Source organism: Eleutherodactylus coqui, chromosome 1, assembly GCF_035609145.1.
Source record: "Eleutherodactylus coqui strain aEleCoq1 chromosome 1, aEleCoq1.hap1, whole genome shotgun sequence".
Taxonomy (NCBI): domain Eukaryota; kingdom Metazoa; phylum Chordata; class Amphibia; order Anura; family Eleutherodactylidae; genus Eleutherodactylus; species Eleutherodactylus coqui.
The window spans coordinates 473,454,670-473,469,533 of record NC_089837.1 but is presented as its reverse complement, the minus strand read 5'-3'; the positions used below and the strand labels follow the sequence as shown (position 1 = coordinate 473,469,533).

Here is a 14,864-nt window from a genome sequence, read left to right as displayed (position 1 = left end):
CGAACCTTTTCTTGCGATGCTCGAGCAATTGTCCTTAGCGAGTATGCTGGCCCATCTCTAGCGTCAGCATAATAGATACTCCCCAAATGACCCCATTAAAAAAAAAAAATACACATTTGAATGTATTCACTGAGGAAGTCAGGAGTATTTCGACACCAGTTTCTTTTCAGGAATTAATGCAATTTAAGGGAGAAAAAAAATGAAATTTCATATTATTGCAAATATGTCATTTTAAAGAGATTTTTTTCTATAGTGCACATGAAAATAAGTATTTACACCCAAAATGGATACCCCTGTTTGTCCTGTGTTCAGAAACATACCCATTGTGGCCCTATGCTTGTGTCTCTATGCACAACGGGGCCCAAACCGAAAGGAGCAGCTGGTGGCTTTCAGAACAGACATTTTGCTTGAAGGTGTTTTAGGCCCCATAGCACAGTCGTAGGGCCCTTGAGCAGCCAAAACTAAGGAGGACCCCCACAAACGACCCCATCTGGAAAACAAGACGCATTAACGAATTCATCTAGGGGTGTATGGAGTATTTTGACCCAACAGTTTTTGAATGAATCTAAGCAAAATCGGAAGGAAAAGAATTGCGATTTTAAATTTTTTGGCAATTGTGTCAATTTAAATACAGTTCTTTTTTTGAATAGCACACAAACGAATGAAGTCTTTCACCCCAAAACGGATGCCCCCGTTTGTCCCAGTGTTCAGAAACATACCCTTTGTGGTCATAATCTTATGTCCGTATGCACAGCGCGGCTCAAATCAAAAGGAGCATTAAACTTCAACCGTATTTTAGCTTTTACACAATTGCCTTTATCCACTGGATAACAGCGATCGCGTGACCGCTCACCACGGCCCTCAGTGTTCCAGGCTCTCGGCTAAGTGTAGTACCCAGGAGACCTTAAATTTCCTGGGCCCTCTCCAGCTCCTGCGCCCTTTGCAGATGGGCGCATGCGCCAAAGTTGGGGAAAGGTCCATGGACAGAGATCGCGTCTGGGGACATCACCTGAGGCCTTAGGTAAGTAATTTTACCTCCCCTTATGGATCCGATTCGTGAGGGGAGGTGAAATTAACTTTTTTTTTTTAACTTTTATGTGATTGCCATTTTCTATTGGAAAACAGTGATCGTGTGACCGTGAACCGCAGCCCCCCGTGAAATCTCCAGACTCTTGGCTATGTTTTAAATTACCCTGTCAAGTCATGGCTTTTGCTCATGCATCCGACATTTTGGCAGTAAGGTCTGCAAAATTTTGGGGGTCTTTAGGTATGTAATTTCATCTCCCTTCACGAATATGACTTGTGAGGGGAGATGAAAGTTTTTTTTTTTTTACTTTAAATGATTGCTGTTATCCATTGGAGAGCAGCAATCATGTGACCAGGAACCGCATACAGCGGTCCCCGAATGACATCTCTCTGCTCTGGGCTACACGTGTAAGCCGGAATCCAGAGAGATGTTAAATTTCCCAGGCCCCGCGCCCGAAGCATGACATCTGGCGCGCATGCGCAGAAGGCGCTGTCGGGACCCGTAAGGTCAGAATGCTGTGGGACATCGTGGAGGACAGGGGTGAATACTTTCAGTTGTCCTGAGGGATCCGATCTGCTGTCATCCCGTGGCCCGGCAGCATGGAGAGCTGTCACATCCACAGCTTGCAGCGTTTTAATCCCCGCAGGGAGCATGTTTTTGCATCCCTGGGGATTAAGGCCCAGCAAGCCAGGATGTAAAAACACTATGGAGTGGTCACAAAAGGGTTAAATGACAGGCTATTCTATACTTCCTACTGCGAGTCCATGCTGGAGATTTGGGTGTATACACCTTTACATGAGCTATATGAAAAAATGGTCTTCTTTTAAGATGCTGGTGATTTTCTTCAGTGCCAGGCCTGTGCGCATCAAGTGGCATAAAAGAGATTGGCCACTTGCATTTACTGCAGATCACAAGCCTGAGGCCACATGGACTTTTGTCCCTACCTACGTAAATCACTCCAGACACTGACGGGAGCCATGTATACAGCGTAGGGTCTCATTACAGGGCTTCACAGGAAAATAGCAAGCAGGTAAAATAATGTGAACCAAGACAATTGCATATATAGCAATTCCTTATAAGCCACTAATAACAGAATATCGCCCTCTGTTATAAATAATTGCATTTGTACACTTTAAATTAAAGGGGTTGTCCCGCGGCAGCAAGTGGGGTTATACACTTCTGTATGGCCATATTAATGCACTTTGTAATATACATCGTGCATTAATTATGAGCCATACAGAAGTTATTCACTTACCTATTCCGTTGCCAGCGTCCCCGTCGCCATGGTGCCATCTAATTTCAGCGTCTAATCGCCCGATTAGACGCGCTTGCGCAGTCCGGTCTTCTCCCTGGTGAATGGGGCCGCTCGTGCCGGAGAGCTGGTCCTTGTAGCTCCGCCCCGTCACGTGTGCCGATTCCAGCCAATCAGGAGGCTGGAATCGGCAATGGACCACACAGAGCCCACGGTGCACCATGGGAGAAGACCCGCAGTGCATCGTGGGTGAAGATCCCGGCGGCCATCTTGGTAACGTAAGTAAGAAGTCGCCGCAGCGCGGGGATTCGGGTAAGTACTAAACCTTTTTTTTTTTTTTTTTTAACCCATCCATTGGGTTTGTCTCGCGCCGAACGGGGGGCCTATTGAATAAAAAAAAAAAAAACGTTTCGGCGCGAGACAACCCCTTTAACTAGTCGAAGAGAAACTTTAAAATGGTCTTCTGAAATTAAGTAAAAAATATTTGCTTTTGCCCCAATGCTACTCATCCACAGCGGCGGTTTGGTGCTACCAATTACGGTTCATAAAGACCAAAAAAAGTCACATCCTTCTTTCTTAGGCCTAGTTCACACGGGTGACAAAGTCGTGTTGCAACAATGCGTGTTCATTCAGCACATGCTTTCTATGGGTTAATTCACACATGCAATGCTTAGAAATGTGCGACATCCCGACACAAAAATCTCTCGGGTACCGCGATATGCATGTGACTCGTGAGGTTTGTAGCCCATGTTTCCGTATGGAGCCTTTCTTCTCTGTAAAAAAAAAAAAAAAAAAAAAAAAAAAAATCACATGAAAACGTGATTTTCGTGCGGTGCGAGGCAACTTTGACAGTAGGAAATCCTACTGTCAAAGCCCTAACCGAAGCCCTAGCTGCAGGAAAAAAAAAAAAAAACGCCAAAAAAAAGTATACATCACCTAAAACCGCTGTCAGCCCGCCTGCATTTTCTCCCCGGGTCTACTCTCCATCTCTTCTGGCCGGGAATTAAAAAATCCCCGCCTCCTGGAAGCGCTGCCTCTGATTGGCTAAGCGTCAGCCAATCTCAATCATTCATCGGGGGTTGGCTCTGATTGGCTAAGCATCAGCCAATGACAGCCAGCACATCCAGGTGGCAGGGATTTTTCGATCCCCGTTTAGAAGAGATGAAGAACAGTGGCGGGGACCGGAGTACCTGGTGTACACTGTGCATTAGTATGCATCATTTGTATAAGACTACACCTGCTTTGATTTACGAGTGCCGCCCATCTGTGCAGCACATTGTGTCTTAGGCTGCCTGTCCACGGGCAGGTTAAAATTGCGTTCCCCGCCGCGGGGAACGCAATGCACGCCTTAGGGTGTCTTCCCACTTGCGATTGCGATATCGCTGCATTTTTTTTTAAACACAAATGTCGAAAGGACTTTCTAGAGTTAAAACCGCATTGCACAAAAAAAAAAAACAAAAAAAAAAAACACGCAATTTTTGTATCATGCGTTTTTAGCATTAGAAAGTCCTATTGACATTTGTGTTAAAAAAAACAAAGCAATATTGCGATCGCAAGTGTGAAGGCACCCTTAGACTAGTAATGCATACTACTAATCAGTGAAGATCGGCTTGTAAGAAGCAGTTCGGCCATCTTTGTTTCTCCATGCCCAGAGGGTCGCTTTAATTTGCACTTTTCATTTTATAGTTAACAATATGTCCTATTTACCCATTTTTTCCTTTTTCAGGGGTTGTCCCATAAATAACATTTACCAACCATCCACATGACAGCTGAGTACTGTACTCTACTACAGCGGTCCCTCAAACAGGCATACATATGGCTGACCACTGCTCCGTTCACAACCCGATTCGCAGTAGGGACCCCATTGGCCAGACCCACAGCAATCATACATTTATCACTTCTTTTGCAGAGAGGCGATAAATGTTGTTTATGGGTCAAACCCATCAAAAACTGTTTGATTTGGAGCCATATAGTATTTGTAGGGTTTTCCAACATGAATCCTGAACATTGGTCAAGGGGTGTCTTCATGCCCATGTATATATACTGATGAGCTCATTAACACACTGCTAGCACACCATGTTAGAACAGGACATACAACATTCGGCTCACTTATTGTAATCTTGTCCCCCTAGCCTTACCTTTAGGCCTCATGTCCATGAACTGATTTTTGCTGCGGAATCAGGAGTGGGCGTTCTGCTCCAGATTCCGCTGCAATAGCCCCCCGTAGCATGCTACGGAAAAACGATTCTTGATGCAAATTAGCAGAAACCAATTGCAGTTTCTGCTCTCGGAAAAATCACAGCATGCTGCGTTTTACTGCGGTTCCCGCACACACAGCTTCCACTAGGCCGGAGATTCCGCAGAAAGCAGGATTTAAAAAAACAAACTGTACTGCGCATGTGCGCCAGACGGCACTTTCGCAGCACAGCAAAGAGAAGACAGGTACGCAGGGTCGCCGGCAGATGCCGTGCGTGCCCGTGGACATGCAGCCTTACCCCGAGGGGACATGACCGTGCCACCTGGATAACAATATCTGCCACACTGTATAATTCCAAAACTTTGTCAATCTCCCCCTACTAACTAATTAACTTGTAATCTGAACATTCATGTGTTCCATTTTCTGGTCTTCTCAGTCTCGGCTGATGCCTTTACCTGATGGTACACACTGTCGTTGTTTGTTTTATGGTCCTGTTGGACACACTGCACATTTCATGTTAAGAGAGTACTGATACATCTTCAATGACCTGAGGTTTGCTTGGGATTGTCCCCTCTTGCTCAGATAGACCACTTTATGTGCCTTGGAACTGCTTTAATTTGAAAACGTTCAATAAAAACACATAGGGAAGGGACTTTTTTGGAATTCCTCTTTTCAGGACCAATATTAAGACATAAATGTAAATGAACGACATGGAATTGGGCCTTAAAACATAACTCTCCCTGACCCACACTAGATGGCCATGATAAATTCTTCTTTCATCTTGTTTGGTCCTTTACAGAATTAGATCAAAACTGTACTACAGATACCGTATATACTCGAGTAGAAGCAGAGGTTTTCAGCACAAAAAAATATGCTGAAAAAGCCCCCCTTCAGCTTATACTTGAGGGAGGCAAAAAAACACCTCAATACTCACCTAACAGCTGGCGTCTGTCACCAGCGCGATGCTCTCCCCGGCGGTGCGGCCAGCTGCTGCAGTCTTCTCCCGGGCTTGCTTTTGAAATCCCCGCCGTCAGCGCTGTGATTGGATCAAGCGCCGTCCAATCACAGCTGGCGCTTGATAAACCCGACACCACAGCCATTCAGTGATGTCATTCTTAATGGCTGTGATTGGTTTATTGAGCGCCAGCTGTGATTGGACGGCGCTCGAGCCAATCACAGCAGTGACGGAAGGGATTTAAAAGCAAGCCACGGTGAAGAAAGCGGGGAGAAGACTGCAGCAGCTGGCCGCACCGCCGGGGAGAGCATCGCGCTGGGGAAGCAGACGCCAGCTGATTGGTGAGTATTGCTTTTTTTTTTTACCTACTATATACTCGAGTATAGCTAGGCTTATACTCGAGTCAATAGGTTTTACCAATTTTTTGTGGCAAAACTTATTGACTCGGCTTATACCTCGGGTCAGCTAATACTCGAGTATATACGGTAATTTAGGCTGATTTGTATACGGTTAGGAAGCTGCTAAAGGAAATGTGTCATCAGAAAATGACCTGTTGTATAATTTTTTTTTTTATATTAAACATACCTTTCTAAGACTTTTTGGCAATTTTTTTAAAAATTTTCCACATCACTTAGTATACTGTAAAAATCGTAATATCCTGCAGTTTTCACTTAGACTATTATGAGACTTAAGCCTCATGTCCACAGGCAGGGCGGATTCCGTGGGCGGGAGCCTGCAGCGGAATTCCACCCTAGCCGCGGCAAGAGGACATTACTTACCCTTCCGGATCCTCTGCGTGGCTGTGCGGGTCTTAGGTCTTCTCCTCTGTGGATGTGGATGGGCGCGCCGGCAGGTGGGTGGGCCTGCCGGCCGCACATGCGCTGTGGAGATTATTATTATATATTTTTTAAAATCTCCTGCTTTCCCGCGGCACGTCTGCAGTGACAGCTGTGGGTGTATCGTGGATCGGACGGCTTCCATTGACTTCAAAGGAAGCCGTCCCTGCGGGATCCGTGGCAAAATAGAGCATGGTGCGATTTGTTTTCTGGAACAGAAGGTCCGCAAAACAAATCCACATTCTTTAATGAAGCTGTGGATGCCCATGTCTCCCTATGGGCGGCTTGAACTGCGGATCATCCGCAATTCAAGCACGCACGTGGACATGAGCCCTTAGTTGTCACATAGCACCTCTTCTGTAAAGAAAACTTTTCAGCAGTCATCTCATTATCACAGTTAGAATTGCAATGAAAGGTAAGCACTAGAGATGAGCGAGCACGCTCGGATAAAGCAGTTACTCGAGCGAGCCTCGCTCTCCTCGAGTAACTGCTTTATCCGAGCGTGCTCGCTCAACTCTAGTAAGCACCTAAAAATAGCATGTACAACATTCACAAGAGGCTATTGTCACACCTCTCTCCGTACAATGGCATCCATACAGGTCACAGAGTATGTCAATAGTCTTGCAGAAGTCTCTAGGTCCACACCTCTCTATTGTGTCTATGGCCCATAAAGCTACTGCAAGACATCTCTAAATACTATAAACTACACCTCAGGCAAGATGGCTGCCCCAATGTCATGTGCAAAAAAGATGATACTTGTGGGTTATCTGCCACCCCTTTTTTTTCACAAATTGTTCACCATGTGTTAAAAAAAACCCCAAAACAAAACAAAAAAACACTTAGGGCTCATGTCCACGGGGAAAATAGGATTTAAGATCCGCAGCGGATCTCCCGCATGCGGATCCGCATCCCATAGGGATGCATTGACCACCCGCGGGTAGATAAATACCCGCGGATCGTCAATAAAAGGGATTTAAAAAAAAATGGAGCATGGAAAAATCTGGACCATGCTCCATTTTCGTGCGGGTCTCCCGCGGGGACGGCTCCCGCGGGCTTCTATTGAAGCCTATGGAAGCCGTCCGGATCCGCGGGAGACCTAAAATAGGAATTTAAAGTATTTACCATCCGGCGCGGGCGGGGAAGGTCAGCTGTTCCTCACGGTCGCATCTTCCTTGCTTCGGCTCGGCGGATGTGCCCGGCGCATGCGCGTGGCACGTCGACGACGTGCCGGCGACGTGCCGCCGGCGTCAGGAATTCATCCGCCGGCCGAAAATGAAGATCCGGCCGTGAGGAACAGCTGACATTCCCCGCCCGCGCCGGATAGGTAAATGCTTTTAAATTGCTATTTTCGGCGCTCATGTCCGCGGGGCAGGAGGGACCCGCTGCAGATTCTCCATGGAGAATCTGCAGCGGATCTGATTTTCCCCGTGGACATGAGGCCTTAAAATTGTCTTCCTCCAAAATAGAAATATTTATATTATTATTCAGGTGGTATAAACGTGGCAATAGCCTGCAAGATAGCATCAAATGGCTCGACTCCAGAAAGTGGTGACCGATAACCCACAAGAGTAAAAAAAATATTATACATATACACACATATTTAGGAAATAAAACCATACTAGAACACAACATATATATCACTAACTGGTTTTAATTGGTAAAGAAAATGTATAAGTGAACATTCCCTTTAGGTAGAAATCTCTCCCATTGCTTTACCAAGGCTGCCAGGATCCCAAGCTTCACCCTTAGCTTAATCCCAACTATAGGTGCAAATAGAAAAAAACTAAATGTGGTTGCATCTGCACAAAATACCATCAAGGGCTTCTTCACTTGGGCGCGATTTAGTCCTGTTATGCGGCTGTGAAAATCAGGGCCACCTAGAGCAATGTTTCCCAACTCCAGTCCTCATGGCCCCAACAGGTCATGTTTTCAGGATATCCTATAGTAAGAACACCTGAGGCACCGACAATAATTACATCACCTGTGCAATACTGAAGAAATCCTAAAAACATAACCTGTTGGATGGGGGGTGGCATGACGACTGGGGACCTGTTGGGGGGACACGAGGACTTGAGTTGAGAACCAGCATAAATCGGACAAAACAAAAACCATTAATTTCAATGGTTTCTTTTTCACTAACGCTATTCTTACCTGTTAATAGGACGTAGCTGCGAGCGTAGTTACTAGAGATGAGCGAGCACGCTCGGTAAGGTCAATTACTCGAGCGAGCCTCGCTCATCTCGAGTAACTGTCTGCAGGCGGGCGAGCGAGCCAGACATCTCTCTCTCCCTAGCTGCCCCTAGAAAACACTCGGAGGAGAAGGCAGTTACTCGAGATGAGCGAGACTTCCTCGAGTAACTGACCTTACCGAGCGTGCTCGCTCATCTCTAGTAGTTACATATACGACCGCGTGTTTTTGGCTCCTAAGATCGAGAAGTATGTTTTTAGTTCTCATTCATTAGGTTAACTGTTCTTCAAAAAGAAACTCAGACAGTCCAACAGATACAGATCCTGGCAGAGCAATGGAACCGAGTGAAGGCAACATAAATCAGTAGCTCATAGACAGAAAGCCCACTTATTTAATAAAGCGTAACCTTTATTCCATAAAAAATATACAAAAATGTTTGTGGATAGAACCTGCTTAGACCTTAAGTTGTCCTAGGCCTATTCTAACGACGACAGAGCACCCGACACGAAAAGGATAACCCAAGCAGCCCTGGCCTTAATCATTCTATTACATCATAAGTGCAAATAGAGATACACGTTTACGCTTAAGTTCTAATAGGGCGATTAATACTAGGTGCCTGCTCGGGGTCACCCTTTTCAGGGTGGCTGCCCCACCTATGTTAGTGACAGACCAATGGGGTATTCAGGTCCTTGGAGATTTTACTTCCCACTACCCCCACTTGTAGATTTTATATGGAATAATGGTTGCATTTTAATTTCTTAGTGAGCTTTTTGTCAGTTACTGTCCCTTTAATAAATAAAAGAATTGTATATCCTTTATTAAGTAAATGCACTTAACTCTAAGGACCTATTAACATATTAAAACTATAAAATGTGTTTGTTTTCTTGGACTGTTCATCCGTAAAAATGTTTGCATAAAAGTAGATGTGAAATTTCCATTAATAAGCTTCATGTTAACCCTTTCCAATCCACTGTCTGAGGTCTAAAGGCATTCTGATTAAAGGCTGTACAGCTCCGATGTCAGAAGACGTCCAGCAGGGTATTCTTAGTGTATATATTGCCGGTCGCTCTGTTGTCGGGGGCCTCTCCAGCATGTCCCATACCGCACTACTGGCTCTAGCCAGCAGATGGTGCCATTGTATAATGGCAGAAAGAGAAGGCCCCCTAGGAAACCCTTAATCCAAAATTGGATTGCAAAGAGTTAAATGCTGCTGCATGCTGGTTGCAAGTAGAGCCGTAGTCAGTGCTTGAGCAGTCATGTTACTATGTTATGTAGATTTCCACTGTGCGACACATTAGTAACCCGTACCAGTATTTGTGCTGAGACATATTCTGTAAGGGCTCGTTCACATTGGCATTAACTATTTCTATTTCTCTCTTCCAGTTGAGGAGGAAGAAACGGAAATAAAAATGGAATTAAACATTCCATTTTCCCTACTGATTTAAAGGGCTTTAAAAAAAAAAAAAAGAAAATAAATTAGTTTTTTTTCTATTTAATTCCATTAAAAATAGAAATTAAACGGAAGCAAAAGGACGTACACAGAAATCTTTCCAATTTTTATGAAAACTCATTGAAGTCCATGGCGAGAATGGAAATATTTAATTTAGTTTTCATTTGCGTTTCTCCTCAAACGGAACAAAGAACCAGAAACGGTTAACCGAGGCCAACGCCAGTGTGAACGAGCCATAACCAACGTATGAACTTATTGGATCGCCTGCGAGCACCATCTGTACTTCAATTTGCACACACGTTGATATTCGTCCTGATCGATGGCATGCAGAGCAGTAATGAGAGAATGGACACTTGGTTACATAACACAATAGAAATCTTATTTTTTACCAAAACTATAAAGAAAGGGACACACTTTTAATGTGACACATAATTTTTTCCATATTTAAAAACAAAATTGGATTAAATAAAATTTACAGTGAGTACAGCCCATTTGTGCAAATAAATACCCATGTTAATGTACTCTCACAAGCATAAAAAACAAAACGAAGAAAAAAAAAAAATGAAAAAAGTAAACAAAAACAAAAAAACGAAAACAAAAAACTATACAATGTTCAGAACAATCAACTCCAAAAAAAAAAAAAACATAAAAAAAGGCAAAAATTTTCCACTCAGGGCCAAAGAAAAAAAAAAAGTTACCATCTTTTCTGTTACCCTATGGCAGTTTAATACCCGCTACAGAGCATTTCTGCTCACGATCAGAAAATGGGTTATGTCTATATGAAAAGTACCGCAGAGGAGGTAATCAAAAGAGGAAGGAGTGAAAGGTATTTGGAGGATGTGCAAGAAACACGGGGAGAAGTTGAATGGTATGGTGACGCATGAAGAAAATGGAAAAGCTGAAAGACAAGTAAAAAGCCCGTCAACAAGAAAAACGTGCAAATAAAACAAGCCGAGAAGTGAAGAAGGGAGAGCCAGTAATGCAGCAACAGCTCATGGTGTGAATACTGGACAGTGAATCGGGTGGGCTGATAGAATAAATGAGTAAGGGGACAAACGAGAGATGTACAACCGTAAAGCAAACGTCCTGGGGGGGTAAAAAAAAAAAAAAAGGGTGCACGGAGAAAGTGGAGAGGCTGTATCAAGTCCAGTGTGCTTCTTTTGGGGTGGAAAGGGGAAAAGAGGAAGAAATGTGATGAAAAGAGAGGGGGAGAAATTTGACTTCTCCAGGTCTTTGCCGCAGCCCTCTTTTCCCCTTCCTTCACATCTTCCCCCACCCATCTTCACACGCTATTGCGAGCTGGCACGTTCCAGTATGCGCAAATCGTAGTTCTTTTTGATGCTGCGCAATTTAAAGCGGCTGAGCGGACTGTTTTGCTGCACTGAGGCGTTTTGTGCTGCCATGGTGCTAGGGAAGACTGCCACGATGGTATAAAAGGCTGCCAGATCGTTGGTGTGAATTTGGCGCCCATTTTCTGCAGGTCCATTGCTGTCACCATTAGGCCCTGGGGCATGACCCTGAGTGTCCCTCAGCCACTGTATTTTGGCCCCAGACATTGCCAGCTGTGTAAAAAGCTTGCCTGCTTCTGCTCGTGTGATGCCCTCTGGAAGGTCTGTGATCTCTAGAACTCTGCCAAGAACTGTAGGAAACAAAAAAGTTTGTATGAGCGATCTTGCATAACTGCATGCAGAAAGACAGCGACTGCAATCAATTCTAATGGTACGCTCACATGGCGGAGTCCATCACCTCTAAAGTCATGGTAATTCGGCTGCAGATTTTGCCACGGTTTTATCCCTGTCATTGGGCAAAATCCACACATGGAATATCTGGTGCGGTTCTGTGAGGATCACAGTCAAGATTTGACATGGATCTTCACGAAGAAGTAACATGTGTAACTCGGTGGATTTTCCCCATACATCAGGCAAAAATGGCATGCAGATTCGCAGCGGAATAGCCACAGTTTTCCCCCTAGGCTTTAGAGGTGAAATCAGAGTGGAAAATTCTGCAGTAGATTCCGCTGGGTGAATATACCCTAAATTTCTTTTTTTAACTATTTAGGCAAGAGTTGTTTATGTCAGTTTGAAAATAATGTTAGCCAATAGGAAAACTCCATACTGGATAGCACAGAAAAATACGGATTTCATTCAAATATATTAGTTAGCAACTAAGTTATTAAATCTTGCTCATTGTCTACAGCTTACATCACATCAGATCCCCACCAGACTAATTCGGTTGTAGCAAAAAAGACTTCAAGGGGTTGTCCCGCGCCAAAACGGGTTTTTTTTTTTTCAACCCCCCCCCCCCCCCCCCCCCCGTTCGGAGCGAGACAACCCCGATGCAGGGGGTAAAAAAGAACACCGGAGAGCGCTTACCTGAATCCCCGCGCTCCGGTGACTTCTTACTTACCTGCTGAAGATGGCCGCCGGGATCTTCACCCTCGGTGGACCGCAGGGCTTCTGTGCGGTCCATTGCCGATTCCAGCCTCCTGATTGGCTGGAATCGGCACGTGACGGGGCGGAGCTACACGGACCCGGCATCCAGCACGAGCGGCCCCATTGAGGAAAGAAGAAGACCCGGACTGCGCAAGCGCGTCTAATTTGGCCATTAGACGCCGAAAATTAGACGGCCTCCATGGAAACGAGGACGCTAGCAACGGAGCAGGTAAGTGAAAAACTTCTTATAACTTCTGTATGGCTCATAATTAATGCACAATGTACATTACAAAGTGCATTAATATGGCCATACATAAGTGTATAGACCCACTTGCTGCCGCGGGACAACCCCTTTAATTCCACTTTTCATTTCCTCCTCATTACATCTCACTTTTTAGCTTTGCTGTGTAGATTGGGACATCATCAGTCATCAGAGATGGGGGATTTAATGACAACTCTACTGTATTGATAGAAGCCTTGATAAGGTGGATAAGGCTCTTTATGCATCTTGCTAGTCACTCCCTAGTCTTTGGTGGAGGACCTGCACATTCACTCTACCTGTAGATGGAATGGCAGCCCCCATGGAATTTTGTGAAAAGTAAAAATTGCTGCAAAAACATTTTTAAGAAAAAAAAAATAAAAAATAGATCTTTTCTATAGACTTACATCTAATGAATGTAACCAATTAAGGTAAAATACATGATGCGCCTAATCTTAAGTCTCAAACATTCAAGTATAGAAAAACTTGGAAATCAAAAATACAAGCAAGTAGAAAATAGGACAATAAAGGCTACTTTCACGTCTGCGTTGGGGATTCTTTGCGTGAACGCGTCAGTCTTGTGATGGAACCAAAACGGCCCCCATTGACTGTAATGGGATCTGTTCAATTTCCATTCAGTTGACCGGCATTTTACCAGACCAAAAAAAAAAGGGGGGTCCTGCATGCGTGACTTTTTCTTCTGGTATTTTGTGACGGATTTGCGACGGAGGCTCTGGCGCAAATGTAAAAGCAGCCTAAGACAGGTTTTAAACCTGACGGATTCCAAAATAGTTAGGTTAGCCCCAAAATAAGGCAAAGCAGTGAAATTCTTAGTACTACTACTAAATAATCAAAGTAACTAAAGAAAATAAAAGTTTAGCACTAGCTATGAGCTACACATTTTACTAGTGTCCGAGTAGTGGTCAAAACAAGTTATACTTGCCTATGTCTGTTGTACCCAAGTCCGTAGATGCTGACTTCAGAGCCTGTCTTTTTCCTCGGTTACCATGTTTCATCCCTGTCTGTCCATTTAGCAAAATAAGGTAAAAAAGAAAAAAAAATAACTATGAAAATGCGAACATAAACAAGTATAATTTACAGTTCCTAACATCATATTGACTGCAAGTGTTCAAGAGGTTTCTAAGAGTCACTAAATCGTAAATGTGAGATGGATTTGATTTAAAAATGCTGAAATTAAAATTGAGAAAATTTTTTAAAAAAGCATCAATAATATTAAAAGTATGAGTGATGGAAAGTAATAATAGAAAAAAAAAATTCAGGCCTTATCCACAAACTTCAGTAGATGTCAAGAACCAGCCAGCATTGTGTGTTTCTCACACTGCACGATAGCAGATCTTGCTGCCAACTATTGTCTAGTTCTCAGCTGGCTCTGAACTAGCTGCCTACAGGCTGAACACTAGAGTCAGTAAGGAGTTGGTAAAGCCAGAGTGAGAAGTTTGTTGAACTATGTCCTTATATCCTGGTATAGCCAAGGCAATTGCATCTCACTGGAGCACCAGTGAACTGGCATTGTTATAGTGTACTGTATGTAAAACACAAATGAAGTGTGTGTGTGTGGTGGTTTGACTCCAATCTCCTTCTGCTGAATGGCAGGGACAAGAAGTCTCATTTTACATGTTTAGAACGGCCATGAAATGTGAACCATAATAGTTCATTAGCATACGGCACTTTAAAAAAAATAAAATAAAAAAATACTCAAAGTAACTTGGAATCGAGCAATTTTTTTGTCCTTAGTTAAAAACAAGCTAAACATTGTGCCTCTAGTAGGGAACGAGCAGACTAAACCCAAGATTTAAACTGGGGTGTGTCTCATTCATTGCACATTAGACATCAAATATTTACAAATGATATTTTCTGCTTTAACCCTTTCCCTATCCAGGACATATCTCCTACATTCTTGAGCGCCATTTGAGCAGACAAGGATGTATGAAATGTCCTTGCTTGGAATGGCTACATCTTAGGCTATATTGTATATAGAGGTTTGAATTTGGTCTTGTTTTAAAAGACTCATGGCTTTAAAAAAAGACTAAGTTTGCTTTCGCATGCCAAAGAAAATCATGTTAGAGACGCAGAAATCATGCAGGAATATGAATCCCATTTTTTTGAATGGCATCAAACACAGGAATGTTTCCCTCCCCCATCACGGTGAGGAAATAAATAAAATCGCAGCATGTCCTATCTTTGGCATTCCCTCAGAACTCCTGGCATCGCCCATTGTTTTCAATGGGGCCGGCAAAGCATTGCACG

At 43.8% G+C, this 14,864-nt stretch overlaps 1 protein-coding gene across 4 annotated transcripts in view; it reads right to left on the bottom strand.

Annotated features, from left to right (window-relative positions):
• Positions 1–10,294: 10,294 nt before the first annotated feature.
• R3HDM2 (R3H domain containing 2) overlaps positions 10,295–14,864 on the bottom strand; it is a 122,298-nt gene continuing 117,728 nt past the window's right edge. For 2 of the 4 annotated variants that reach the window (XM_066584439.1, XM_066584441.1), the window contains 2 exons: positions 13,540–13,618; positions 10,296–11,544 (listed from right to left, as the gene is read on the bottom strand). In XM_066584439.1, the coding sequence (XP_066440536.1) occupies positions 11,195–11,544; positions 13,540–13,618 (429 nt within the window). In that variant the 3' untranslated portion in view covers positions 10,296–11,194. Of the gene's footprint in view, positions 11,545–13,539; positions 13,619–14,864 lie in introns of all 4 variants that reach the window. The other 2 variants (XM_066584442.1, XM_066584440.1) reach the window with 2 other exon arrangements.